Below are 26,536 nucleotides of genomic sequence, written 5' to 3' on the forward strand. Positions count from 1 at the left end.
TGGCAAATGGTGGGTGGGTTGATGAACGGTTGAGTGGTAGGTAGGTAGAGGGATATATTGGTGGATGAGTGGATGTGTGAGTGAATGAATGGGTGTATGTGCAGGATGAATTGATAGATAAATGGGTGAATGAATGGGTAAGTAGGTGGACGAATGGATAGATGAGTGGATTAGTGTATCGTGGGTGGGTGGTTAGATATATGGATTGATGGATGAGAAGTTAGGTAGATGAATAGGTGAGTATTTATGGTGGAATGTATGAATGGGGAGATGTGTGAGTGGATAGATGATGGTTAAGTAGATGGATGGGTGAATCGACAGGTAGATGGATGGGTGGATGGGTGGTCGTGTGAATGAGTAAACAGGTAGATGGTCATGTGAATGAGTAAACGGGTATGGGGACGAATGGGCAGACAGATGGTCGGACAAATGAGTGGATAGGTGGATGGATGATATAATGAATGTATGAATGCTATGGATGGGTGGGTAGGTATATAATGAATGTATGGATGCTATGGATGTGTGCATGGATGGATGGTAGATGAGTGTCTGCATCAGTGGATAGGAGATAGATGAGTGAATAGATGAACGGGTGCATGGGTGATGGGTGGGTAAATGGGAAAGGATAGGTGGGTGGATGTATGGATATAAGTAGATTAGTGGGTGGGTAGGTAGGGAGATGGATGGCGGATGACTAGGTAGGCTTGGGGGATAAGAGGACAAATGGGTGGGTGGATATGTATCAGTGGGTGGATCATTAGATGGAAAGATGAATAGGTGGATAGATAAATGGATGTGTGGGTAAAGGGATGGATGGATGAATGGTTAAATGTATGAGTAGGCATATGGGTGGATGCTTGGGTAGACATATGGATATATGTATGAAATAGATGAGTGGGAGGGTAGACTGCTGGTTGGAGGATGGATAAGCAAGAGGATGAATGGGAGTTAGAAAGTTGGGCAGACAGACAGACAGACAGGTAACTGGATCTGTGGAGAAAAGAGCTTCTTTGACAAATAGAATTGGTCAAGCAGGAAAAGGAGAGAAAAGAGAGCCCGAGACTGTCCTGAAACACCCTGGGTCAGGGTGAGGGAGCCTTGATGGGATTTCTGAGAGGTAAGAGCTAATCCAAAAGGTCTGGGCAAAGTGGCTGATTAGACCCAGGACTTCAGGGAAGTCACAGGATGCCATGTAGGCTCTAGGGAAGGCAGCTTTCCACTACTGTGAGAGTGGAGGACAATTGCAGTGGAGTATGAAGCCACCCTGGGAGCTCCAGGGGTGTAGCGAGGGACAAGGGGAGATGGCAGGAGGTGCCAAGAACTCCAGGTTTAGGTGATCTTGGCTAGCAAGTCAGGAAGGGACCAGCCTGGCAAAGGGGATGAGAGTCTGGAGCCTGGATACCCTAATGCCTGCTCCATAGGGGCCTAGGTCACTGTGGAGTTGACAGAGAGTGGACAGGCCCACAGTGGGCTTTCAGAAGTTAGTGGGTGGGAACACACTGCACCGTCCTCAGGGGAATGGCCAGCTCTAGGCTGATGGCTTTCAGAAGACTCACTTACTGGGAAGGTGGTCTGCTCATCGTGTGGAGTTCATATCAGGCCCCATCCTAGCCTCAACTGTCAAGCCAGGGCGGTCTCAGGAGCCCAGTCCCCTTTATTTCCACCTTACTGCTGTCCAGTTTTCCTCTTTAAGGATAAGCTTGCTTCTTCCAAGCATTCCCCCACGACCACTGCACACCCTGAGTTTAGAAGTAGCCCTTGGATAGGTATGCTTCCTGGAGATACTGCTGCAGACCTCCAAAGGTCACACCCCATAGCATGGCCAGCAAAGAGACCCTCGAGTAAACACAAAATGAAAAGCTAATGCTAACCGGTATGCTATCTCGCACCTGTCATTTCAGCACTTGAGGGACTGAGGCAGGAGGATTGGGATTTCATTGAGTTCTAACCAGCATGGACATCCATACACAGTTCCAGGCTTGTCTGGGGTAGAGTGTGAGACCCTATTTCAAAAAACTAGCCATATACAATAAAAAGAAATGCTGGTGCGAAGGATTGGCTGGGAAAAGGGCAGGGTCTCAGGCACAGGGCCTCACTAGAGGCCCTTGCTTGGGCTCCTCCCATATGGGTGAAGGGCAGATGCCTACCTGCCCTGGGAGAAGTTGGGGAGACGGTAGGGAAGAATGAAGAAGTGGAAAGAAGATATCCAAGACAAGCTCCAAGCATCTAGGGGTGGGCCTCACTTTTCTCCCAGGGTCAGGGACCCTGAGGACCATTGCCACTGGATAGGTTGATCTACTGACTACTAGGGACAGGCTCCAGCATAGCCTTCTGAGAGGGGACAGTGGCAGTGACTACATGTGCAGGGAACCCATCCCAGGTGTTTGTCACCCTGAGTTGGACATGGGCTGTCCAATATTAACTAGAGATTTCCAGAAGACCCTCCTCCCCACCCCCAAAGCTAAAGGCAATGTTCCCCCGTTCATGGCACATGATTCATTGGAAAAATATCATGGGATCCCTCTATCCACAAAGCACCCCATCTTTGAGAAGTCCTCAGGTTGTCCCCAACCCTCTGGGGTCCTCAGAGAGTGCCTCATTGAGCCCATTTCTTGTGGCAGACCCAGAGGGATGCATACTCCAAATACTTTCCTCTTCACCTGCTGCCTCCCAGGCAGGCACCCTTCTTTCCTTCCTTCCCACCCAACTTTCCCTCCTTCTCACCCCCAAATAAAATAACAAAGAACTCAGAAAATAGTATTTTAAATGCTTTATTAGGTTTGCAAGCGTTAACAGGTTAAAAACAAAACCCAAGCCTTTGGATTTTGCCAGAAATAGCATGTTAAAGGGACTGAGTTGAGGCAAACACCTGGGGCCACTGATAGATGAAACAGACAGTGGCACAGGTGACATATGGCGTTCGACGCGTGGGAAGTCTTCAGGTGATGACAAAGGGAGGGACCCAAGAGGGGATCCCGCTGAAGACAGCATGGAAGAGACAAGATGGAGGGCCACACTAGGCACGGGAGGTCAGGGAGGTGCCTGCATCAGGGTGATCTATGATTGGGAAGAACTGCAAATTTGGGGACACAGAGGGTAGTTGGCAAATGCCCCTGAGAGCACCAATCCCAGCGAGGCAAATTAACACTGGGTGGGTGGGTGTCCAGTCAAATGGGCAGGTAATTTAGGGTGCCTCGAGATCTTTTGGGTATCAGGCCAATTCACATTCTCCAATTAGAACAATTTACTCTTTTAAGTTTCTGTCCAATGTTCCGAATGGCCCATTCTTCAGGCACTTGCTAAGGAACCCTCTATGCCACGGTCGGGCTGACACACACCGCCCCCAGGGTGATGCCAGTCCTGTCACCTGGGCCCAGAAGCCTCGGGCCTCTAGACTACTAGTGGACTGTTGGGCAGGGGGACTGCACTGGAGGCAGAAGTGGGGGTGAGGTAAACCTCCAGCCGCCCTGGTCCCTGCCACAGTCTTAGGCACCATGGAGTGGCTGCTATGGCTTGCCAGACCCTCGGGCCTCGGGGTCCAGGTGACCCCATGTGGACAGCTCTCCTGGCTCTGCAGGCTTTAAGCCTCCTAGCTTCCCCAGCTCCAGGCCTCACCCCACCCTGTCCACAGGAGGTCTGTAGAGCTCCAGACCTCCTGGGGACAAGGTGGGGTGCTGAGGAATGGGCAAGATGACACTTAGGGACGGGGGGATGACTCCCCAAGTGCTCAGAAAGCAGCCACTTGCTCCCGCCTGATGGAACCTGTCTACTCTCATATCTACATCCCCTTCCCCCCCAGCTGGCAGTAACCAGATGGGGGCCCCATCTTTGTGGCCTCCGAGCACCTTCCTAACACCTGAGGGGACATCGTCCCACACCCCCTCCACTACTCAGAACTTCTGGGAACCAGCCACTGTCCTCAGAAGTCAGGCCAGACAGCGGCCTTCTCAATTCCTTTTGTTTCTCTGTGGGTGCGTGGCCAGCACCCCACAGAGACTCCACTCCCAACTCAGGCCAAGCGACAGAGATAGATTAAAAACAAAAATCAATTAAAGGCGATAAATGGCGGAGAGCAGGACACGGTGGTAGTTGGTGATGACGGCTCAGAGCATTCATTACTTCATCACTGCTCCCCTGTTACTTAGGGAGTGGGTACAATTTGATTATGAGCGCATAAAAAGCTAAGGAGGGATCAAAAAAAAAAAGAAAAAAAAAAAAGGAAAGATGCCCCAAGAAACAAAAAGAGGGGAATAGATCAATTGGCGTAAAATTTGGGCTCCTAATTCTTCTGTAATTCTGCAAGTTGACCTGTGCCTCCTCCTGATGCTTCCATCCAAAACCTCTCTGGGACCACTTCCTACCCACAGCTCCCCCCACCCAGCCCCCACTGCCCCCCACCCACCCCTCCAACCGCCAGACTTCCCACACTCCCCACCATCAGTGTGAGTCTCCTGGGGAGCCCTTAAAAAGTGGGGGCTCCCCAGGAGACTGACAGAGATGGCCCATAGGTGTGCCCAGGGCAGGGGATGTCCCCCAGATCTTTCCTCCTGGAACACACCCAGGGGTCAGGCTACTCGGGTCACATGTCTTACTTGGCAGTGCCATCTCCTTATCAGGCCAAACTTATTCTACACTGGAGGAGGCCAACACACAGGTGGATAGGCATTGGCCCACACGGGGTAAGGGGCTGGGGAGCACTGGGCTCATGCTGTAGGGGACCCTGGGGACAGGCGCCCAGATGGAAGTGAGCCTTGTAGGAACACCTCCCTCTCTGGGAATGATAGAACTTACAGCCTGGTCACACACAGGGCCCATAAGCAGCAGCAGAAACTAGATGGAGTGGGAGGGGAACTCAAACCATGCAAACTGCTCAGGGAATTGGGAATGCATCTTGGTTTGGGCAATGTGGTCTGAATAGGAGCTATTCAGCCATTTCAATATTCTCATCTAATTGTGAGGGGTGTGTATAACTATGTAAGTGAGTGTGCTTATGTGTGTGCATAATATGGCGCATACTTGTGTTTGTGTGTGTGTGCATGTCTGTGTGTCTGTAGGGATAAGTAGAACATTTTAGGTAGGTACCGAAAAGTAAGATTTTGGGATTGGGGGACTTGTGCCAATTAAGTTTTGTTTTCAGTTTTCATGCTCTGTTCCTCTTCTTGTGTTCTTTCTTTTCACCCAGCCCTGTGGTGACACGGTGACATTTATGATGGAATAGCCAGTGACGAAAGTTTGGGTGGCTGTTGTTGTTCTCAGTCAGCTGTGCTAAGGCACTCTATCTGCATGGTGACAAGGAGATAGCACTGAAGTAATGACATGCCACCTGGAAAATTTTGGGTCCCCTTCCTTTCTTCTTGGGTTCTGAGATCCAAGTCTAAGCCAATTTGACTAAAGATCCAAATGGGAAGAAGAGGAGGGGGGGGGGCGCCAAATTATCTTATTGTGCCAATTGTTTCTAAGCCAATTAATTTTTAGTATGTTTTTAGCCAATTGATTTTTTTAGTTATTAAATTTTTAAGTTAATAGTTCTGGTGTTTCTAAAAAGCCAATTTGTTTTTTAAAGGGACTGTATGTTTTAAAGTTTTTCTTTTAGAACGATTTTGGGGAGTTACCTGGGTTGTTTAGAGCCAATCTAAAGCCAATTTGTTTTTTAAAGGGACTGTATGTTTTAAAGTTTTTCTTTTAGAACAATTTGGAGGGGGGGTTACTTGGTTGTTTAGAGCCAATCCAAAGCCAATTTGTTTTTTTTAAAGGGACTGTATGTTTTAAAGTTTTTCTTTTAGAACAATTTGGGTGGAGTTACTTGGGTTGTTTAGAGCCAATCAATTTAGTTTTGAAGAGTTGCCCGATGGTATGGGGCCAGGGGAGCAGCCTGATGTGGGGAGGCGGGGCATGGGGGTGGGGGGGGGAGAAGCCTAGGGGAGGAAGTAGTGCAGAGAGATCTTAGTGTGAGACGTGATGGAACTGTCCCTGCTCAAGAGGAGGTCACAGAATGATGGTGCTACATTGCAGAATTACCAAACAATTTGGTTCACTGATGACTGCTGGACATCTCCGAAGAGGCTCCCCCGTGGGCGGGATCTTTGGGTGGTAAGGCGATCAGGGGACGGTGACGGTTGGCCTCTCTGAACGCTTGGAGTTCTCTGGCGAGCATGCGACCCCGGCGGGCACGCAGGAGGGCAGGCAGGCCTCTGCGCAGGCGTTGGGCGGACTTTCTCCAGGTGTCGTATTGGAAAAACTTGCCCACGGGGTATCTGGGGAAGTCGTCCTGAAGAGGAGGCGCTGGTCAGCGGGCGTCAGGGTATCACGTTAGCCTGAGTACCCAGTCAGGGCTCATTTGCCCCCATCCCCCCACTAGAGTCACACCAGCTCGTGGCAACTCCCCACAAATATCTATGTTCATGGGCAGAGGCCAACAATGATATGTGAGTGGACTCTGTGATACCCCAAATCAAGAAGCTGATGGTCTTTGTCCCACCCCACCACTCTCCCAACCCCCACCCCACTACCTAAAATCTGCCCTCTCCCAAGCCTCACCGGAAGAATGGTCTGAAGAGTTGACACATCCCTCTCGGACTTGGCGGGGGTGGCACAGTATGTCTCCAGGAGGTTCAGGTCGCAGCGGCGGAAGCAGCACTCTTCCACGATGCCACGGCTGCGACGGTTGGCACGGCTTGAAGGCCTGCCTGGAAGTTCCACAGGACAGAGAGCTTTAATCAGCACCCGCTGGGGTCAGCACCCACTGGCGCAGCCTCCCCAACCCCACAGGGAAGGCTGCAGAAGAACGGAACTACCCCAGCCCTCCCACTAGGTCCTGGCCTGACACTAGGTTGCTCTGCGCTCTGCGGGGATGAGGTAGAAGTGTGAGTCAGGTGGGCCAAGATGCCCAGAAAGGAGAAATGAAGGTGCATGCTGCAGGACCAGCCCCTGGCCTCTGGTGCCTCTGAGCAACTAACATGGCACAGCCTCTCTGTCCCATAAACTCCATGGAGACCAGAGGCCACACTGGAGTGGTTTGGAAAACAGGGAGGAGGAGAGGGTGAGCCCCGCAAGGGAGCTATGGTGGACACAGGTGAGGTCCCTGGACTTGGGGCCCTGGCCTGGTGCCACCTTGAGCCCGAGGGGCCCACCCCCACCCCCCAGCACTGAGATGAGACAGGGAAGATAGGGCAGGAGAGAACAAGACGGGAGGGGAGGAGTGAGGCACCCAAAACCAACTCCCTTCTCTTCTCCCGTCTTCCCCCTCTCCCCCACACACTCAGGTCCGAGGCTGGGCTGGGGGTAGAGCCATTGAAGGCTTCACCTTGGACCCTCTATTCTGGAAGCCCCTCTGTACAGGAGTGGCTCCTGTAGCAAGGGCTGGCCCTGCAGTGCCAGAGGGCGCAGAGAAGCTTCAGAGTGCCCAAGAGCAGGAGTGGTTTCCAGAGATTTGAAGCGGGAGCACACTCAGAACAGTTCACAGGCAGGTAGGTAGAGGTGCAGAAGAGGAGGCCGCGAGTCCAGGACCAGGTGAGGAAGATAGAATGGCCCATGCCAGCAAGGAGAGTCATCCATTCTGGTGCCCCTGCCCTCCCAGGCATGCCCCATGTGATGGTGTCCCCCATCACTGTCTTCTGTAAGCAGGGAGCACAAGCCTCAGTCCCCGCCCCCAGGCTGGGAAATCAAGAGAAGTGTGAACAATAATGAAAGCAGATAAGCATCCTGTGTTGTAGCTCTGAGAACCCCTGAATTTGGATGGTCAAGCTCTTCCCTTGTACTTCCATCTGCATGTACACTCTCAACCTGGTCAAAACCCGACAACCACATTGGGCTTTCTTTTTATTAACTTTTAAAGCGATCAGACTTTTGGGTGTGAGACCATAACCCTGCCCAAGGGGGAGGGGAAGCGAAAGCCCAAGGCCAAACCAGTGTACCTTAACTGTTACCCCACCCTGGGAGGCCTGACCTCCCCCCCTCCCCATTTCTCTGGAGTTACTTACTGAAGTAAAAGCCGCGGTCCGAACAGACAAACTGAAGCGTGTCAACAAGCTCCCCACCGCACAGGGTCTCGCTGGGGCGGTAAGCAGCAATGCAGCACAAGGCGAAGGCCAAAGAGATGAGAAGCACCAACATCGACTTCCCCGCTGGGATCCCCATTGGTAACTGAAAAAAAAAAAAAAAAAAAAGAGATGCAGGCTTTGAGTTAGAGGTCCCAAGCCACACCCCTGGTCCCAAGATGCTCCTATGCACCAAAGATACCTATCGACTCTTAATTGAAAACGCAATTGAAATTTGAAAGGCAGCTTTATCACTATTTATTTGACCTGCGAAAACAGGAGCACTTGAATTGCTGAGGTCAAGAACCATTTGAGTGTGGAGAAACTCAGTGGAGCTCAGGAAGGCACCCCGTGGTGGCTTTGAACTGTAAGAAACCCTCTAGGACCACCCACCCATAGGCGCAACTGCAGCTTGACCACACCCACAGCAGCAGGGGCCAGCGCTGGACACTGGACTTGGTTTCCATGGTATGACATCATGGGGGTGGGGCCAGCTCAAGAGCACATCACCATTGCCACTCCTACTCTGGCCTCCAAGCACTGGCCAAGATGGCAGATAGCTCTACCCCACCCACCCGTGGAGCATGTGCATCCAAAGGGACCAGTCGCCAACCTCCCTGCCCCCCAGCTGGCCACCCCTCCCTAAGCAGCAGAGCCAGCACCACCCATCCAACCCCCACTCTCAGGCCATGCTGAGCAGCGCCCAGGTCAAGAAACCAATGGTTAGCGCAATGGGACTGCTGGCGCTCCTGTGAGCCTTGCTCTCCAGGGTCACCCAGTCCTCCAAGTCCAGACTTTCCTGGGCACCTCAGAGCTCAAGAGAACGCCTAACGTCCCGTTACAGGCCTCAACCCTTACTATCCAGGGTCAGGGACCCTAGAGAATTCCTCTATGGCCCATAGGATCGTCTTTCTGACAGAAACTAAAATCTACCCAGGGTCCCTGGGAGGTTGAACTCCACAGTCTGGAGGGACACACCCCCTCTACAGGTCACAGATTGTGTGGCCACAGGCTGGGACAATAGCTATTTAGTTTCTTTAGGGATAAGAGGCCACAGTGGCCCACGGTAAGCCACCCTTGACGCTGCAGAAAGTAGAGCCCTCCAGACCACAGCCCCAGCCTCTGCTTCACAGTCCCCAAGGATTTCCTGCTGCAAAGAAAACACGTGAGAGACTAATGCGGAGTAGTATAGAAACAAACTTGTTTGAGCTCCCTCGGGTAACTAAAAGTTACCTTTGCCCATCTCCTCTACAAGACCCGGCCCACCGCCCAATACCCTTTATGCTACCACCGCCACAGCCGCCGCTTGCAATCAGCTGACCATAGCTGTAGCCGTTAGTCCTGGGTTGGTGGGGGTAGACGGAGCTGACCTCGAAGTCCCTTCCCAAAGCCAGATCACGCTGGCTCCAGGTCCTGCCCAGGTGGCCAACAGAAGCAAGTAGGATACTGACCAAGAGGTAAGGGATAGGTGAGGGCCCAGAGAAGGCCCAAATTTGCTTCAAGGGGCAGGCAAAGGAGAAGGAAAAGGAGAAAACGGAGCAGGTGAGGAAGCTTGGGGGTAGTGGGGAGCACAGGACAGAGGCCGAGGGAGGACGAAGGCTTGTGAAGAGGCAGCAGGCCCGGCTGCAAGGGCAGAGGCCCCAGGCTAACCGGTGCCCTGACCACCCCACGGGGCAGGCCGGAGCAGGAAGGCAGTAGGGTCCTGGCTCCACGGCCCTGGTTACCTGAAGTTGGATAAGGAGGCCGCTGGGGCTGGAAGAGGAGGAAGACAGGAAAAGGCTGGAAGGCTCTCACAGGAGAAGCTAATGTCCAGTTTGCGAGCTGGTCAGTGCCTCGGCTTTTATGTCTGAGTCGGCTCCTCCCAGTCCCGGCTCCACCCTACCCACCCCCCCTCCCTACTGACCACTCCCCCCTCCGCCCCCTTTGCACCCGCCCCCTCCCTCCTTCCAGCCAGTCCCTTCTCTCCTGCACCCCCAACAGCTAGCCTTGGACCATTCCTTAGCAAAGCACCACCAGTGGGAGGGGGGCCTCATCGTGCGCCCCCAGCCCTCTCTGCACAGACTAATGGGGGCGGGGAGGGGGCTCCTTCCTACGTCCTCCAATGGAAAGTTCCACCCAGTAAAAGGCAGGGGCAGTTATTCTTTAGACTAACATTTCTGCCCTTCTGAGCCCGAAGCTGGCCCCTCTCCCCACATTCCAAGTTGGGAATGTTGGGGACAGAGTTGGGGTGTGCAACGTGTGGGGGAAACAGCGAACTGCGACGTCTGGCCAGACTCCTTTGCCAATTTTGGGGGCGCTCCTGCCCCGCCCACTCACTTTTCCTCTCTCAATCTCATTGGCACCAAGTCAACATACCAGGGTGGGCTTCAGAGACTCTGTCCCCCCCCCCCCATCACTCAGCACCCTGGGGAGACAGTGCCTGCACAACACGAGTCATACATTTTAAAGCAGCTTACTTCCCCTCCCCAACCCGCACCAAAGGACCAGAGTCTCCAGTGAGTTCAACTTACCCCCTCCCCACCAGTTCCCATACCCCCTGCCCCCTCCCCCCACCCCACAGCGCAAGGGGGAGCGCGAGTTTGCAGAGGGAGTAGGCCCCCAGCCCCCACCCCCTACCACACCAGTCCCGCCAAACCCAGGCCGGGTCCCACGCACCCGCACTCGCCTGCCCCCTCCCCCCCATGAGCCCTTACCTGGAAGCCGGCGACGCTGCCGCCCACCTCCCTGCTGCGGGTTTGCAAACCGAACAGCGGGCGAAGGCCCTTCTGCCGGGCACTCCTCTGCCAGCGCCGCTCTGACCGAGTCGCGGGGGCCGAATGTGCGACGGGGCAGAACGGGGGGATGGCTTTTTTGGTGGGGGGGGACGACGTCTCTTCTGCTTCTTTAGGGAGGACGGGCTGTCTTAGGGCTGGGGCGGGCCAGATATTGTACTTTCGGGGGGTAAAGGTATCGGGAAATGAGGTCAGCTGTTGTATCAAGGATAGTGGGGGGCAGAGATAGTGTGAGAGATAGAGTGAACGTAAAACGGGGGGGATCACAGAGAGGGAGAGAGGAAGAGAGGACAGCGAGAGGCGGGTAGGTTCACAGCGGGAGAGGACAGCTTGGAGAGAAACAGAAAGCGTATAATTAATCCACTTGGGTAGGCGAAGGCAGAGGGAGGACGTGAGGGGGGAGGGAGTCTGAGGCAAGGAGGAGCGGGGAGGGGGTAGGAGGGGAGCCTAGGAAAGGTGGCGGGTAAGTGCGTGCGCGGGGGGCGCGCCGCGAGCAGAGGAAAGGACGCAACTTCGAAGGGCCGAGGACGGTGATGAGGGGGGAGGAATGGAGGCGTCACCCCGGCCACGGGCACCCAGCTCGGTTAGGGCCGACGGAGCCCTCGACCGTCGTAAGCCCGGGCCTCTTGGGGGGGGGACAGGCGTGGCGGCGCCGCGGCCACTCGGGACAGCAGCGAATAGAGGGGAGCGGCCGGGCCGCGCGCCGGGGAGGGCTGGGAGGGGGAGCGCGGGGGATGACAACGCCGGCGACCTGCAAGCCGGACTGCCTGCGGTGGGGACCACCTCCTCTGGCGAAGCAGGAATGGGGTGTTGAGGTAGATAGAGGAGGAGGCGGCGGGGAGATCCGCAGGCCCGACGGAGCGCGGCCCCGCCGACGGCGCCCTGCGCGGGAGTTAGCAGCGAGGCGGCGGACGGCGTCGACGCGGGGCCGCCAGCCCGGATGGAGGCGCTGGCGGGCCGAGCGCGGGCGGGCGTGGGCCAAGAGGCGGGGGCGGCCGGAAGGGGGGGCCGGGGGCCGGCCTGGCCTCACGCAGCTCCGCCGGAGAGCAGGCGAACTCCGGGCGCCAACGCCCGGCTCTTATAGCCGCGCCACCCCGCGGCTGGGCGCCCGCTCGGGCCCCGCTGGCCGTTCGCCCGCGCCAATGGGCGCCTGCAGGGCCCTCGCCCCGCCCCGGGACCGCCCCCGCAACTCGAGCCACGGGGGAGGCGGGGGGGGAACGAGGGCCGGGGGCCCTGGGCACGGGGGGTGTGCCGGGGGTGTGCGTGGGGTGCGTGGTACCGAAGTTGGGGTGGGGGGCTGGGAGCCCCAGCAGGCCCACGAAATACCGGGTACACGTTCCAAAAAAATCGAGGCCCTATGTCATGTTTCCGGGGTGCCCTGTGCTTGTGCGACAGGGGCGCATGGTGTGAACCAACGTGCGTGGCACCCTAGGCCTCAGTGGTAGTGAGGGAACTGTGCTCAGTAAGGGGGTTACAAAGTAGGCGCAAACTGACAGAGTTTAGGCGCAGGTAGCTGGGTGCTGGTTCGAGGGTCCTTACAGGGACCTACCTGCCGACGGTGGATGGTTCCCAAGTTCGGCTAGGGCGGAGCGCTCAGCCGCCACCTGCCTAAGCAAGCCGGGCGAGCTGCAAGGCACCTTGAGTAGCAGCCAGATCCCGAGCGCCCCCCGGTGCTTTGCGCAGGTTACCTGAGCAGCCTAGGGGGGCCATCAGGTGTGCCACTAAGGGAAGGCTGATTTGGCTACGCCAGAGTTGGGCCCTGAGTGGGGCCCAGCGCAATGTCGAAAGAAACAGGACGGGAAACATAGCTTAAAACCATACCTGTAAGCTAGAACTCATTGGAGTGCGTCTAAGCTGCGCACCTTTGGGACCCACCCAAAATATCCGGATAACAGTTACCCCGTCCTCTGTGTGTTGAACTTGCGTAGACGCGGGTTCGGCCCCAGGGGCCACCACGATAATTTGGGGGTCTGAGGAAACTATTTCCTGGAGGGTTCGGACGATGTAAAAATCCACTGTGATTTTACAGAGTCAAAACCACTCATAAACCGGTGCACCCTGCTTTCCACCACCCCGCGCCGCCGCGCACTTCTAGGAGTGGAAGGGGCTACCACCAGCGGAAACCCGCGCGCCCGGGGCTAACCTCCGGGCCGGGCCATCAATCACTTAGTCCGCGCTCTGCGCACGCCTAGCCAAGCCTTCGACCCGCAGGGTTGGAGGCTCCAAGCCGCTGGAGAGCTCAGCGCCTCACCCCGACTAGCTTTGCCCAACGCTCTGCCCTTCCCGCTTCCTGGCCGCCAGGCGCTTTCCCTACAATCTAGTTGTTTGCAGAGTGCATGCAAAGTGGCGCGTGTTTCGGGGGCACCCAGCAGCCAAGGAAGAAGCCATCAGCCCGCTCCCGCGTTACTCGGCAGCAGGCCTGGGGACTAGCTGCGAAGTAGCCGGGTGCCTGCAGCCGCAGAGCTGGGACAGGCGGAGCGCGCCATGGGGAGCTCACCGCAAGGCCGAAGGTCGCGTCGGGAGGCGCAGGAGGATCCGAGGCGAAGGGCCGGAGAGGCTCTGTGGAACGCAGTGGACGCTGCTGAAGGTGAGCGAGACCCCGAAGGCAGTCCCCAGTGTCCCGGGGCAACGCCCAGTCCGTTGGAAGACCCGGGGACAATGCCCAAATTTGGGGGAAACTGGGGGCAATGCCCAGTCGTTTTCCTGGACGAGGGAGCAGCACTGCCCACGTCCTGGCCGTCGGCAGTGTCCTGAGCGTGTTTTGGGCACACAGACTTTTCCAAAATCTGAGCCGCCGCCCGGACACCGTAAAAAAATGAAGAGGCCGAAACCAATGTTATGCGCAGGACAGGGGAAGCTGCCGAGAGTAGCCAGCCGAAACAATGCTCAAATTTCGGGGATCCCAAGTCAGACCCTTGTTTGATTTGCAGCCCTGTGAATGAGTGTCCCGAAGTAGGGGAACTCGAGGGAGACTCCACAAATGGGAAACTGGCTAATGACAAATTTGAGATTCCAGAAAAATTAGAATCCAAGTTGGGAAATTATTCCATGTAAAAATAGGGAACATTGTAATCCAGGCCTAACTTGGGGAACCCAACATCTTGGTCAGCAAGCTTGGGAAACCCACAAAATCCTATACTAGTTTGTAGAAGTTAGGGGGTTTATAGTTGCTGTTGAGTTTAAGAAAATTCCCAACATGAAATTTGGGAAAACTTCATTTTAATTGCTTAAAATGGGGAGTAGGGATTTTAGGGATCTAGGTCAATTCTTTTGGGGGGCAGAAGTGGAGACTAAGGTTTACCCTTAAGGCCAGTAGATCTTGTAGCACCCGGGAAAAATCACCTTTATAATTTCCGTGGCCTCAAAGAAGTCCTTCAGAGAATGGGGAAATGCTGTTTAAATGTGGGCGAGTTGGGAGTGCAAGCAGTCCATTTGAGGAAGACAGAAAATCAATGTCTTTTAATATTTTAATTTCTTAGAAAGATTTCAGTTGGTCTCTTTGTTGAACAAGGGGGAAGTTTGTATGTTTTCTTAGACAATGTTTGCTTTTGGAGAAATGTACTCCGAGTTTTAGGGATCAATAAAAATTACCCAATGGATGTTGAAATCTAAATTGTGGGGAGCAGAATTAGTAGCTAGGAAAGTTGTAAGATACAGACCTTTAAAACCTAGCATTTGGGGGATCTGGGACCTTTTTCACCATGCTTTTGGGGTACCATAAAACATTGTCCAAATTTAGGGAGACTCTGGCAGGAGTCATAAATTCAACAAGGTTCATTAAAGTTTAATTAAAAATCCAAACTCTTTGGAAGAAAAAAAATCTCATTTTGTTTTGGAGTACCTGAATTTGGCCCCAGGAAAATAATTTCTGAATCTAAAGTTTCCCGTTATCCCTGGGACACTTTAGGGCCAACTCCTACGTTTTAAGGAATAGAGATTATGAGTTCCTAAATCACAGGACCTGAGAATCAGTGTCCCAGATTTGTAACTGAAAAAAAAAAAGTTGAAATGTAAGAGGCTGTATGGGTGCATGGCTGGCACTGCAGCAGGAGATAGCAGAACCTTTCGTGACCCAAAGCTAACTAAAGGTGTTTGGGGGCCTGGAAAACATTGCCTAATGTTTGAGGACGCTGAGCATAGGCCAACATGGGGGAGTGAGGAGAAGGGTCCAGGATGGTGCTGGACTTTGCAACTGGTGTTTGAATTTAAAAAGAAAAAAAATTAAATTGTTAAGCTGAAAGGACCCAGGCACTCTTAATACTTGATGCAGAGAAAATGCTCAGAGTTTTAAGATTGGGGACATTTCACATTCTAGTATAAAGAAAAAGGCTTTGGCCAAGCGTTAATTTTGTACCTTGTGTGACCCAGAGAGACATGTATGACTTGAGAGAGCATGGAAAGCTCTTGCCACATGTGAGCACACGCCCTAGATCATTGCTTAGCCTGCTTTAGGGGCTTGAGAGAGAGCTGTCTGTATTTTAAAGAACTTTAACTGTGGCCAGAGAGCTTCCAAGAGCCCTAGAAAACCCCAACCTTGACCCTTGTGTGGGGGGGTGGGGGGCTGGGGTTCTTGTTGAGTGAGTTTTAGGGGTAATTGCTAAAAACACTCCCTCAATTTTCTGGAATCCGGGAAATGAGAGTGTAGGCTGCTTGAGGTGCCTACATTTTTAGGGAAGGACATAGAAAGAAGGCTAGAACTATGAGGGTTCCAGGAAAATTGTTAAGGAGGTCTGGGTGGGTTTCAACTTGTAAAATTGAAAAAATGGGCTTGGGGGAACAAACTACAGAATCTAGTGTATTATGTTCCATGTTAATAAAACTGGAGGGCGGGTGGCAGAAAAAGAGAGTTAGCGGGATCAGTGCTGCAGATATAAAATGATAGGGACTCGGGAAAATACACCCCCACCAGTCCCGTGGGTACAGCGCCTAAATGCTGTGAAACTGTCCACTCTCCCGAGTAAGAAAAATTTGTCAGAAGGACTAAGGATCCGGACTTACGTTTAAATTTTAGGGAACTGAGGTAGGTGCTTGCATATGAAACTTAAGAGGCAGGAGCAAAATTGGGGGCCCAGGCCACATAATCTAATTTTGGGGAGCCAGCGGAGGCGGAATTCCCGCCTTTTGAAATGTTTGGAAATCAAGTGTCAAAAAAAGAAAAAAAAGTTTCACTTGTGAGAAGAACAAACACTGAATGATTTTGGAGGGCCCCCGGAAAGCAATGCTTAAATTTTGAGGATCTCAAGGAAACAACGCCTGAGGTGCAGAGAAGCCGGCACGTTGCTCTGGCTGCACGTACACTACAGAGAATTAGAGCTGCTTTTGAGAAACTGAACTTCCAGGCGGCGAAGGACGGGGCGCCAGGATTTGCGGTGCCAGGGAACTCACACGGAGCAGGGGCGCCCTCACGGGGGAACCCGGGCGCGGGAAAGGGGCGCAAGCGGAACGGACTGGGAGCACCCGCGCCGCGGAGCGCGCGCCCGAGCCAGCTGCATTTTTCGTTCTTTTGCCTTATAGTTACCCAGAGGGCTTGGGTGGCGGAGGCAAAGCCGGACGGACGTGGGCGAGGGAGGGGAACATCGAGGAAGCAGCCGCGCGCTGCTCCCCGAAACTTCCCTGGACTCCCGGCGCCCCGTTCGACTCCCCGCCGCCCCTGCGCCCCACGCGCTCAGGCGCCGCGAGCCTAGGCGAAGCCGCGGCCAGGCGGCCGCCGGGGGCAGGCTCGTCCCTGGCTCGGTTTGGGGACCCGGAGCACCCCCAGTGGCCACCCCTGCCCTTCCTGTGTCCCGAACGCGCCGATCAGGCCTTGCCCGCTCCCTAACAATTAACAACGGAGGAATCGGTTTTGTTTGGGCAGTATGGAATGAGGGTAAACCGTGGGGGAGCAGAGAAGAAAGTGGGGGGGGGGGCGGGGTGAAAGGGGCGCAGAATGACACGGTGATAGCAGTGGCCGGGTGCCAGGGCCCTCATTTCGTTTTCTCAGAAAATTTCGGCGACTAGCCTCTCAGTTCTGGCTGGGGAAAGTCCAGCTTCTTAAAGGCAAATATTAAACCCACACACAGGCTCACCGTGCTGTTGTTGGGAACAAGGCCACCCCCTCAAAGTTGGGCAATGCTGGAGGTGAAGGGCCACGATTCTAGCGGGACCTGGGGGTTGGGGTGGGGTGTTAGATAGGGGAGGTGCTGGGGAGTAGCAGAATAGGGGGAAACCCTGGGACCATGACCATAAAGCATTGCTTGTCTCTATAGTCACCCACAGAGAGACCCATAGAAGGATAGTACGGGGAGAGGATTCTCAAAGCCTGACACTGGGGAGGCAGGAGTTAATGTCCTTGGACAGGTGCGGGGACCCAGGCTGGGTGAGGCATTGCCTTCATATTAGCTTGGCAAGATTGAGAGAGCCCCCCACACCCATTTTCCACCCGGAGCATGAGGCACGTGGGGAATGTTCCCCTTTCAAATTCCAGTCGGCATCAATCACCCCCGTGTCCTATTCCAAGAACATCTGGTCTGCCCCCCCCCATGCTGCCCCCCTCCCACCAGCCTCTATCCCTGGCTTTTCTGGCCTGCCTGCCTGTGTGCCTATAGACTTGAGGAAGCTTCCAGCTAGAAAGACTGGGGTATGATAATGCTCCCCATTCTGGAGGAGTCTTGTAAATTTTGGGGGAGTGAGGAACATTTAAAAAAAAAAAAAGGTGTCTGTGAACACCCAGTCCTTGTGAAGCTAGAGCAGGCTACAAGTCCTCTCCAGAGGGTCTCCTTTAGGAAGAAACGGCAGACTGGCTCCCAGGGGCCAGCTGGGGGCTCTCTACCTTTCCCCCACGAAGTGGCACAGGTTGGGGATGATCAAGATACTAGGACCAGAGCCCCATTTCTGGAGCCCTGCTTTATTGTTCCTCTGAGGAGGCAGCAACCACACTAGAGACCCCGTTTCAATGCCCAATCTCCGCTTTCTACCCTGCAGAGGTGCCTTGGAGAAAACCACAGGAGCACCCCTGGAGAGCACTCCTGGATTTTGCCAGGTAGGGAGACGCTGGGGTCGCCTTGAGTGCCCACTGAAGAGCCACCAGGGCATGCAGGGAGGGGGCCGGGGCATGCATGGTCTTTTTCTTCTACGTGGCTGTCCACAGAGCCTTCACCTGGCCTTATTTAGTCAAAGTGTGGCTCAAGGGACATGGAAGAGGCTTGCAGAGTTCCCAGTCAACCTAGGGCTCAAAACACTACCCACTCTTAGCCAGGATCAACGACAGGAGTCAGCCTCCCTCCAAGGCCCTTTCCTTTCCCCTACTCCCACTACACTACAGCCTTAGGATGTTATGGGCAGGGGGCTGTGGTTTCCTCTAGGCAGGGCTTGACCCACTAGACATCAGCCCTAAGCGCACCTCAGTCCCTGCTCTGCCCCACCACCATGACAGTCCAAGTCTTTCTGGTCTTAAAATCCTGAAAAAACTAAATACCCTTTAAGATTCAGATTCGCCCCTAAATCCTGAAAAAACTAAATACCCTTTAAGATTCAGATTCGCCCCTGAAGCCTGGCCGCACCCTTAGCCAGGGGCTCTGTCTATCTCCCTTCAGGCCTTCCTTATTTTCTCTGTCTTTTCCCAGGTCTGCTGTTGCCCAGACTTGGAAACAAGTCCAGCATATTGCACAGCCATCTTCTCTCTGAGGGTCCCTAGTATGCTCTTCCCCATGCCCTGCTAGAGGGACGATTGCTGCAGAGGCCACTGCACAGAGACTCCACACCAGGGGGACCCAGGCAGTGCTCTGTATTATCCTGCAAGCCTGGGAAGTCACCCCTGGAACGGCCAACCATGCTGGCTGATCAACACACCCAAACCCAAAAGTGAGTGAGAGTTACTGTGGGGGCCTTGGAAATGGGGCAGCAGAGAAGGTCGGTGAGCCGGGGTGGGGATGGACAGAGGCCAGGTCATGTTAATTCCTTTAGTGTCTGAACCATCCTTTAAAAGAAGATTTATGGCTTCCCTTTGGCATGGGCACAGCAGCCTGGAGGTGATGTAGGAGTTCACCTGCTGGGCCCCACCTCACCCGCCTGACTCTGGGAGTCCTGTGCCCTTGAGGCTAAGGCACAAGGACACAGAGGCACACGCTGCCCCCTCCCCCAACCTCCAACATTGGGCCAGACACAGAGCCTTTGCCTTCCTGATCCCCAGTACCTGAGCAGTGAACTGCAGGGTCACCAAGCAGCAGAGCTTACTCCGGCAGAGTCCACAGGGCTTCTGGCCCCAGGCCCTTTCTAGCTACCTCCCATCCCTATTCACGCACAGGAAGCCCACGGCCTCCAGAACACAATGGAATCAGGACACGAGCTCTCCCAAGGCCCTTCACAGGTCTCAGAATGTCTCTTTGGTCATTATTTCATTTTCTGTTCACAGTTTAGTCAGGAGGCCTGAGACTGTCACACACTTTGACAAATGGGGATAGACACAGAAAGGTCAAGCCACTGGTGCAGAGGCACCACAGCAGCAACTGCACAGCCCGGGAAAGGGGGAGCGGGTCCCCTATGCCAAGCTTTCCACAAAGTCTCCCAATTCTTTCTAATTAATGGTTTATTTTCTTTTTGTTTCCTCAGATTCTTTCCTGATCTGGAACCTTTGCCTTTCCCTCTTGGGCTGTCTGACCCTCAGCCCTTGCCACCTTTGCCCCTACACTTCTGGGAGCACAGCTTCAAGGACCTGCAGGCTATAGAGACTGCTGGATGCCTGCTCTGCCTACAACTCGTGTTCCCAAGGAGAGGCGCCCCGTGCCCACCTGAATTCCAGATACTAGCTGTGTGACTGAATAGACTTCCTAGCCTCGGCTGGAAGGGACTTGGCTGAGCCCTGTATGTGCAGGAATCTGGATATGACTCTTGTGCTAGAGACCTCTGCCCTGCTGGATGACGGATGGACACTCACCTCTGGGGAAGGACTGGGGCTGGTGGGCGGCTCCATTTAGTTCTGGGGGCGTGGGGATCTCCTGGGCCACAGGCCACAGCAGCTGGCCTCAGGGCTAGGATCACGATCACGGGCTGCTCTGGCCGGTGGCTGCTCGGGCTTCGGCTCCTGCTCGGGCTTCGGCTCTGGCTTCGGCTCAGGCCTCGGCTCAGGCCTGGGCGCAGGCCTGGGCGCAGGCCTCGGTGCAGGCAGGTTAAGAGCTCTAGCCTTAGAAATTGCAACAGCCCGGAATCGCCTGGGGTCCTCCTCATGCACAATGACCTGGAGCTCGGTGGTGACTACTCGGCCCCTAGGAGAAGCAAAAGTCCTTGAGATTATATCAAGAACAAGTGTTCTGTAGCTGAGGCTGGCCCCCTTCCCCCTTGCTGCTGGATGGAGAAGCCAGTGGGTCAACTTGTCAGGGTTGTTCCCCCACTCCTTCCCTTCAGCTGCCTGCCTCCCCCCTTTCTAAGCAGAAAGGAGAAAGCAGTTGGTGAGAAGTCACTTTGCCAAGTTTGACAACTGCTCAGGGAGAGGCAGGAGACCCTCCTTTGGGAAGGACAAGCTGGCCCCTTTCTAATGAGGGGTGGGCTTCTGCCTTGGCTTTCTTTGAAGGGCCGCAGCTAAAGCTATGAAATCCCCCCACTCCTGTCCTCACACTCCCATTTTGAATGGGAACAAAAATCAAGAGGGCACATGGCTCTGCTTTAGGAAGGGCAGCCTCTGGAAGGGGTGGTAGGGGCTTCTCCAGGAAACAGCCCCACTCCCCATGAATGCTATCATGGGTGGATTAAGGCATCTGGGATCCCAGTTGCGCAAAAGAAACACTTTCTGCACAAACAAATGTGCACCCAGGAGTACTGTTACTGCCCCAAATTTATATTTGCAGACAGGGCCCACTAGAGGGAGAGTGCATTAAGGGACTGGCATATTAGCAGAGAAGCAGCCTTTGTTTTTTAAACCCTGCTAGGGAACAGGTTCTTCTACTTATCTCTTGGTGGCAGCAGATATAGATATAGAGAAGGAAGCTTTGCTTTTTAAATTTTATATATATCACGTATTATATATGTGCATATTATGCATGTATGTAACACATACACCCCACGCTGCCCCAGAATCTCTGTCCGTCTGCACAGTTCGGGTGGGGGGAGTGGAGAGGAGTGTGCATCAAGGGGAAATTTTTCACAGAGAAAAACTCCTTCCACTTTTGTGAAAACAGCTGTGTACTCCTGCTGGGAAGAGCAAGAGACCTGCCTCTCCCCTTTTGCATGGTAGATTAGTGAAGGAATGGTTACTTTCCTTGTAGTTTTGTGCAGTCGTCTAAGTCCCCAGCCCGATTATCTCTCCTGTCCCTTCAGGAGCTGAAGTTACTCTTAGATCCGTCCAGTCCAGCGGCTGTTTTTCCCACTTCAGAGATCAAGATCTTAATTGCCCCAGGTCCCCAGCCCGCTTACCCTTACGAGGAAATTTAAACTATAGTTTCACCCATACACAGAAGGAATGAAAAGTCAGTTAGTTACCTGTACTCTAGTCGCCTCGTAGTCCCTGAAGTTCCCGGACGGTGGATAAAGAGGACCGGGGACTCACTGGTGCCAAAGATCCTCTTCCGAAATTGCTTGGGTGATGATCTGCTGGCTGGGCCAGTATCAGCAGCCTCCGCCAAAGCAGGAGGTGCTCCGGTTGTGGTGGCCAGACGCTCCACCTGGGTCGATGTTGAGGAAGAGGTGGAAGGGGACGAGGCTGAGGCTGAAGAGACGGTTAAAGGAACTTTTAGAGTGTGCATGATAACAGAGCCTCTAAAAGTGGGTCCTGCTCTCAACCACGGAGCAAGGCACCTGCTCAAATGATAACTGACGCTATATCTCTGCCCCTCACCTCCTCGTCTCCTCCACGCCCAGCCCCTGGCCCCTCCAAATTTGGAAAATGATATGCTTGCACAGTGCAGCAAAGACTTCTGGGGCAGCTGACTATGGCACTTTCCCACACTAGGGCATGGGGGCATTAAGGGGTGGGGCTTTGGCCTATGCCTGTCAAATGGGAAGACATCTATGTGGGCGTGAACATAAGCTTGAAGCACTTCCTGTTAGCTAGGGGGTGGAGACTATGTGCAGGGGGTGGAGAGTGGGTGGGACTTCACTAAAGTGACACTCGGCAGTCACTTGACACCCTGGAATGTCTGTGGGCGTGGCACAGGTAAAAAGGGGGCGTGGCCTATTTAAATTAGAGGCCGGGTTCAAAATAAATATTAAAATTACTTTTAAAATGCTTCCAGTGCATCTATGTGGTACAGCGCCATCTTGTTGTTTCATGTTTCATGGCTACTCAACTTAGAATTCTTCTCTGTCATCAGTCATCTGACCTGGCCCCCTGCCCTCTGTGAGTAGTGCCAATCACTAAACATACTGATGCAGATGGCATGTATAGTGACACTTGTTCACCCTTTTTGGGATGTTGATTGACTGAGTTCTCACTCCTTTTAGCCTAGCTGCAACTCCGTTTAAGGCACAGACTGAGAACTGACAGCAGCTGGTATGGGACTCAGATACAAGCATTGCCTAAAGTTTCATTTGTACTCTGAAATGTTTGTCCCCCAGTTTTGAGGGAGAGTAGGAAGAGCAAAGACTCAAAAAAAAGTAAAGAAAAGAAAAAAACAAAAAAAGCTGTACTCCACCAAAACCCACTAGTCTCTACCCTTTGCACTTTTGCAGCCCAGCTAATCTTTTTATCTTACTCATCTTATCAGTCCAAGATAAGATTTAATGATTCCCTCTCCCTTTGTTATCCAAGTCCTACCTGAACTTTACTTAGTGGCAGAGATAGGCATGTTTGGGGAGAATGAGACTTTCCGTAGGGGAAGATAATCAAACTTTAGGGGAATTCATATCTGATGGGGGTGACTCAACATGATACAGACATCCTTTTTCATGGGAGAAGGGCAGATGGGATTTCTCACTATGCTTGTGGATGACCCCCAAGTCATATCTGTGGTACATAGCAGAGGGCACCTCACACTTCACAAAGGTGAGGCAGTCTTTTCCTCACGAAGATTCTAGCTCTGCTTTGGGGCTGGTGACCAGAAGTATGTGGCAAGTGCTGCCCTCTGTTGTCTGCTGCTGTGTGCCTGGATGCTACTAGGGCCTCCTGAGAATGTTTGGCTGGAATTTACCAAGCCAGAGGTTGGCATGGGGAAGGTGAAGGCTTACTCCAAACCCATGAAGCAATTCCTTGGAAGTGCCATAAGAGGAGGTACTCTTTGAGCAAGTAGAAGGCCAAGGGGCTGGATGAAAAATTAGCTACATCCCACAGGTCACAGTCAGAGAAACAGTCTTAACTTCTTCCAAATGAATCCAAGTTCTGTCCCCCGAATTCCTACCTCTGACTAGGCCCAGGGCTATTTTTATTTTATTAGGGTCTTAGAACACAGAGTATTTAAGGAAGAGGAGAATGCAGGTGAAGAATGCCCATGGAGCAAATAAACCATGGTGCCACCGAGGCAGAAATAAATGGGGCACCAGGCATCAGTGAGCTACAATTTGAGGGGCATGATCTTTCAGAATTATATTTCATAGGTGTTCCATGGTTGAGGGACACAATTTATGGGACACAAGAGGAAGGGACCATAAAAGAAGAACTAATATTGGGGTGCAATCATGAATACACGGCACAGAAACAATCTACTCACTTGATATTTTGGGAGAGAAGAGTAACTTAATTCAGGGGATCTGACTGAACTCTCATTTATGGAAAAGAGAGCTGAGCTACCCCTAGAAATCCCGGGCATCTACTTGGCCTTGCTTAGCTGCTAAAGTGGCCTCATGCTGACATCTAGTGGCCATATCTGAAATTACAATGCACAATCTAAAGTTCTTACTGTAGGAATTTGGGGGTACTCCGGGAGGCGAACTGGTGATAGGTGACGCTATGACTCTTTCACCCTACAAAGAGACCTTCTGTAACATCAGGATACAAGTGAGTTCTGTATCCTTGTACTTGGATTTTTTTTTTTTGGTCTCTACCCTATCAGGCATTTTTTTCTTTGCTTATCATTCTGTTCTAGGACTTAGGAGCACCCCAAATTACATAAACTCCAAACAACTTGAATCATCCACTTAGTTCTATGAAAACTATGTCATATTTATATTAAAATAAATTTATTATGGACTCTTTCTAGGTATAATCCCAGGATCCTAGATAAGAAGTGGGGTCCCTAGGCAGAACTAGGGTGGGCTAAATCTTGTTCTTAATTCCCATTGGCAGCCCAACCATCTTGCATCTGTAAAGGGAATTTGCAAACCTGGCTTAAGCTTGACATCTGGTGGCCATTTAAGAAATTACACTGAAGCTTCAGAAAACATCTCTCTCCCCACAATCATAATTACAGGGTGCTTTATGAAGCCTTGGGAATGGAGAAAAGAGGGCAGGTGTCAGGGCCGGGGATGTCATTCAGTGGTAGAGTATCTTGCAAGCAGGAGGCCATGATTCAATTCATAACACAGAAAAAAACTCCTCTTATTGTACCTACACATAACTGTCCTTAACCCTGCACATTGACTTCCTCCCCTTGGAGGACAGGCAGTAAGAGGACCACCTTCTCAAAAGGTTCAAGGCCATAGCTGAGAATCCAGGAAACTTTGTGCTTGGGGATGAGGGGCACATTCTATGTACCCATTGAGTATCACACAGGAATAGACCGGGTCCAACAGACTGGTGACTGCCAAGGTTCAAATACCTAGTCTGCTCATTACTTTGGGCAATCTACCTTGAGCTTCCGTTTTCCCTCCTGACCTCATAGGTTGTTTCTGGAACCATGCGGAACCATAACTGAAACAATCCAGGACCCATGGCCGTGAGAGACCTGTTCATAACAGCTCTTCTACCTGTTCAGACAAAACTTTACTCAAGATGGGACTCTGGGATTTGGAGTGGAACACTGGCTAGAGCTGCCTTAAGAACTGAGTTAGGACTTCAAAAAAAAAAAACTGCAAAAACCTTCTTGTCCCAACATACACAGTGGACCTCGGGACCAGAGCATCCCTCGTCTGCAGCATGGCCCTGCTGGTCAGGACCAGAGCATGACCTCGTCTGCTGCATGGCCCTGCTGGTCAGGACCAGAGGACTCCTTCATTTGCAGCATGGCCCTGCTGGTCAGGACCAGAGGACTCCCCCATCTGCCACATGGCCCTGCTGGTCAGGACCAGAGCATTCCTTATCTGCAGCAAGGAACTGCTGGTCAGGACCAGAGCATCCTTCATCTGCAGCAAGGAATTGCTGGTCAGGACCAGAGCATCCTTCGTTTGCAGCATGGCCCTGCTGGTCAGGACCAGAGTATCCCTCGTCTACAGCAAGGAATTGCTGGTCAGGACCAGAGCATCCCTCATCTGCAGCATGGCCCTGCTGTTCAGGACCAGGACTCCTTCGTCTGCCGCGTGGCCCTGCTGGTCAGGACCAGGGCATCCTTTGTCTGCAGCATGGGCCCTGCTGGTCAGGACCAGAGCATCCCTCGTCTGCAGCATGGCCCTGCTGGTCAGGACCAGAGCACCCCTCATCTGCCGCATGGCCCTGCTGGTCAGGACCAGAACATCCCTTGTCTGCAGCATGGCCTTGCTGGTCAGGACCAGAGCATCCCTTGTCTGCAGCGTGGCCCTGCTAGTCAGGACCAGAGCATCCCTTATCTGCACCATGGCACTGTTGGTCTTTCCCAAGATCTTGCTCTCGGCTAAACCCTTTCTCCCTGATCTACTCAAGATGAGTGTAGGGATCCAACCTCCATCCCTGGGTGCTCCTGTCTCCTAGACAGGATCCTGCATAAGCTCCCAGTCATCTAACCATGGCTGTGAGGGGAGCATATGCAGGAAGTACACCAGCTTCCTTTTCTCCACAAAACCCACATGGGAGCCAGTGTCATCTCCAGGAGATGAAAGCCAGAGACTCCCAGATCTGAGACATAATCTTCCATCTCTCTGACCCACTAGCTCTCATGATTTAGCCCACTGACCCAAGGAGGCTGAGGGTAAAAAGGGAGACAAGAATCTCTTCTTATACTCACAACACACACATTTTGTATGATTTGTAGCTATAGCCACCCCTTGTTTAGGCCATGGTCAGCCCATATGCTAGGTCTTAGGAAAGAGCACAAGCCCAACAGTGGCTTTTAGCTGTGCCTTGCCAGGGACTATGGGGAGGCCATAGTGGATCTGCCTCAAGGCTATGGACTAGAGCACGGACATCGCTTCAAAAAGCCTTCCCACCACTCATTTCCTCCTTGCTTTTAGGGTCTGACTATGCAGCTGGAGCTGGGATATGGGGATCTTCCCCTTGCTGACTCTCTGTCCGCTCTTCTTCCAAATTCAGCCACCCTTCCCATCTCCTTTTCTATATCTGGGTCTAGGTGGAGGCATTTCACCTTCTGCCCATTCCCTAACTCTGACGACTCAAGTTGTTCTTGGTCCTTAGAAGTCAGACCTGGAGAAGCAATCAGCAGAGGACAAATTTGAGTGCCTCAGTGTTCCCCTGGCCCCCAGGCCCGTTCTCACTACTTCTGAGTTCCCAGATGTTGCTCACCCATGTTGAGGACCTGTGTCCCAGAGATGCTATGAAGAATCTTCCAGGTCCCCAGCAGCCCAGGTCACAGTGGGTCTTAAGGATGGACAGGACACCAGAGACCCAGCTGGAGTAGGACTCAGTTCTGAAGCCACGGTGGCCTTTGAAGAGCAGAGGGGGAGTGCCAGGGCCTCAGCATGAACAGCCACAAGCTGGCAGGGCTGAGAGCTCCCACTCTGCTGTCCACAAACACAGATGAG

General features: G+C 53.1%; 2 protein-coding genes across 2 annotated transcripts; both read right to left on the reverse strand.

The window, feature by feature from the left end:
* Positions 1-6,031: 6,031 nt before the first annotated feature.
* Positions 6,032-10,750, reverse strand: Igf2 (insulin like growth factor 2). Its single transcript, XM_038312888.1, has 4 exons — positions 10,730-10,750; positions 7,980-8,142; positions 6,538-6,686; positions 6,032-6,268 (listed from the first exon to the last, which is right to left on the reverse strand). Exons 2-4 carry the CDS (start codon positions 8,134-8,136, stop codon positions 6,032-6,034), a joined length of 543 nt encoding a protein of 180 aa, XP_038168816.1. The 5' UTR covers positions 8,137-8,142; positions 10,730-10,750.
* A 9,004-nt stretch (positions 10,751-19,754) lies between these two features.
* Positions 19,755-21,519, reverse strand: LOC119800954 (insulin). Its single transcript, XM_038311380.1, has 2 exons — positions 21,257-21,519; positions 19,755-20,046 (listed from the first exon to the last, which is right to left on the reverse strand). The coding sequence occupies exons 1-2, from the start codon at positions 21,517-21,519 to the stop codon at positions 19,755-19,757; spliced, it is 555 nt and encodes a 184-aa protein (XP_038167308.1).
* Positions 21,520-26,536: the final 5,017 nt, after the last annotated feature.

The sequence above is a fragment of the Arvicola amphibius genome, chromosome 1 (genome assembly GCF_903992535.2).
Source record: "Arvicola amphibius chromosome 1, mArvAmp1.2, whole genome shotgun sequence".
Classification (NCBI taxonomy): domain Eukaryota; kingdom Metazoa; phylum Chordata; class Mammalia; order Rodentia; family Cricetidae; genus Arvicola; species Arvicola amphibius.

Bases quoted from the DNA above. Each gene is read 5' to 3' on its own strand.
- Igf2 (XM_038312888.1), bottom strand. From the start codon at position 8,136: ATGGGGATCCCAGCGGGGAAGTCGATGTTGGTGCTTCTCATCTCTTTG. The intron at 6,687-7,979 runs GTAAGTAACTCC...TGGAACTTCCAG, and splicing joins GGACCGCGGCTTTTACTTCA to GCAGGCCTTCAAGCCGTGCC. The intron at 6,269-6,537 runs GTGAGGCTTGGG...CCTCCTCTTCAG, and splicing joins CTCTTCAGACCATTCTTCCG to GACGACTTCCCCAGATACCC.
- LOC119800954 (XM_038311380.1), bottom strand. From the start codon at position 21,519: ATGCACACTCTAAAAGTTCCTTTAACCGTCTCTTCAGCCTCAGCCTCG. The intron at 20,047-21,256 runs GTAACTAACTGA...TGCTTCTCCTAG, and splicing joins ACGAGGCGACTAGAGTACAG to GGGCCGAGTAGTCACCACCG.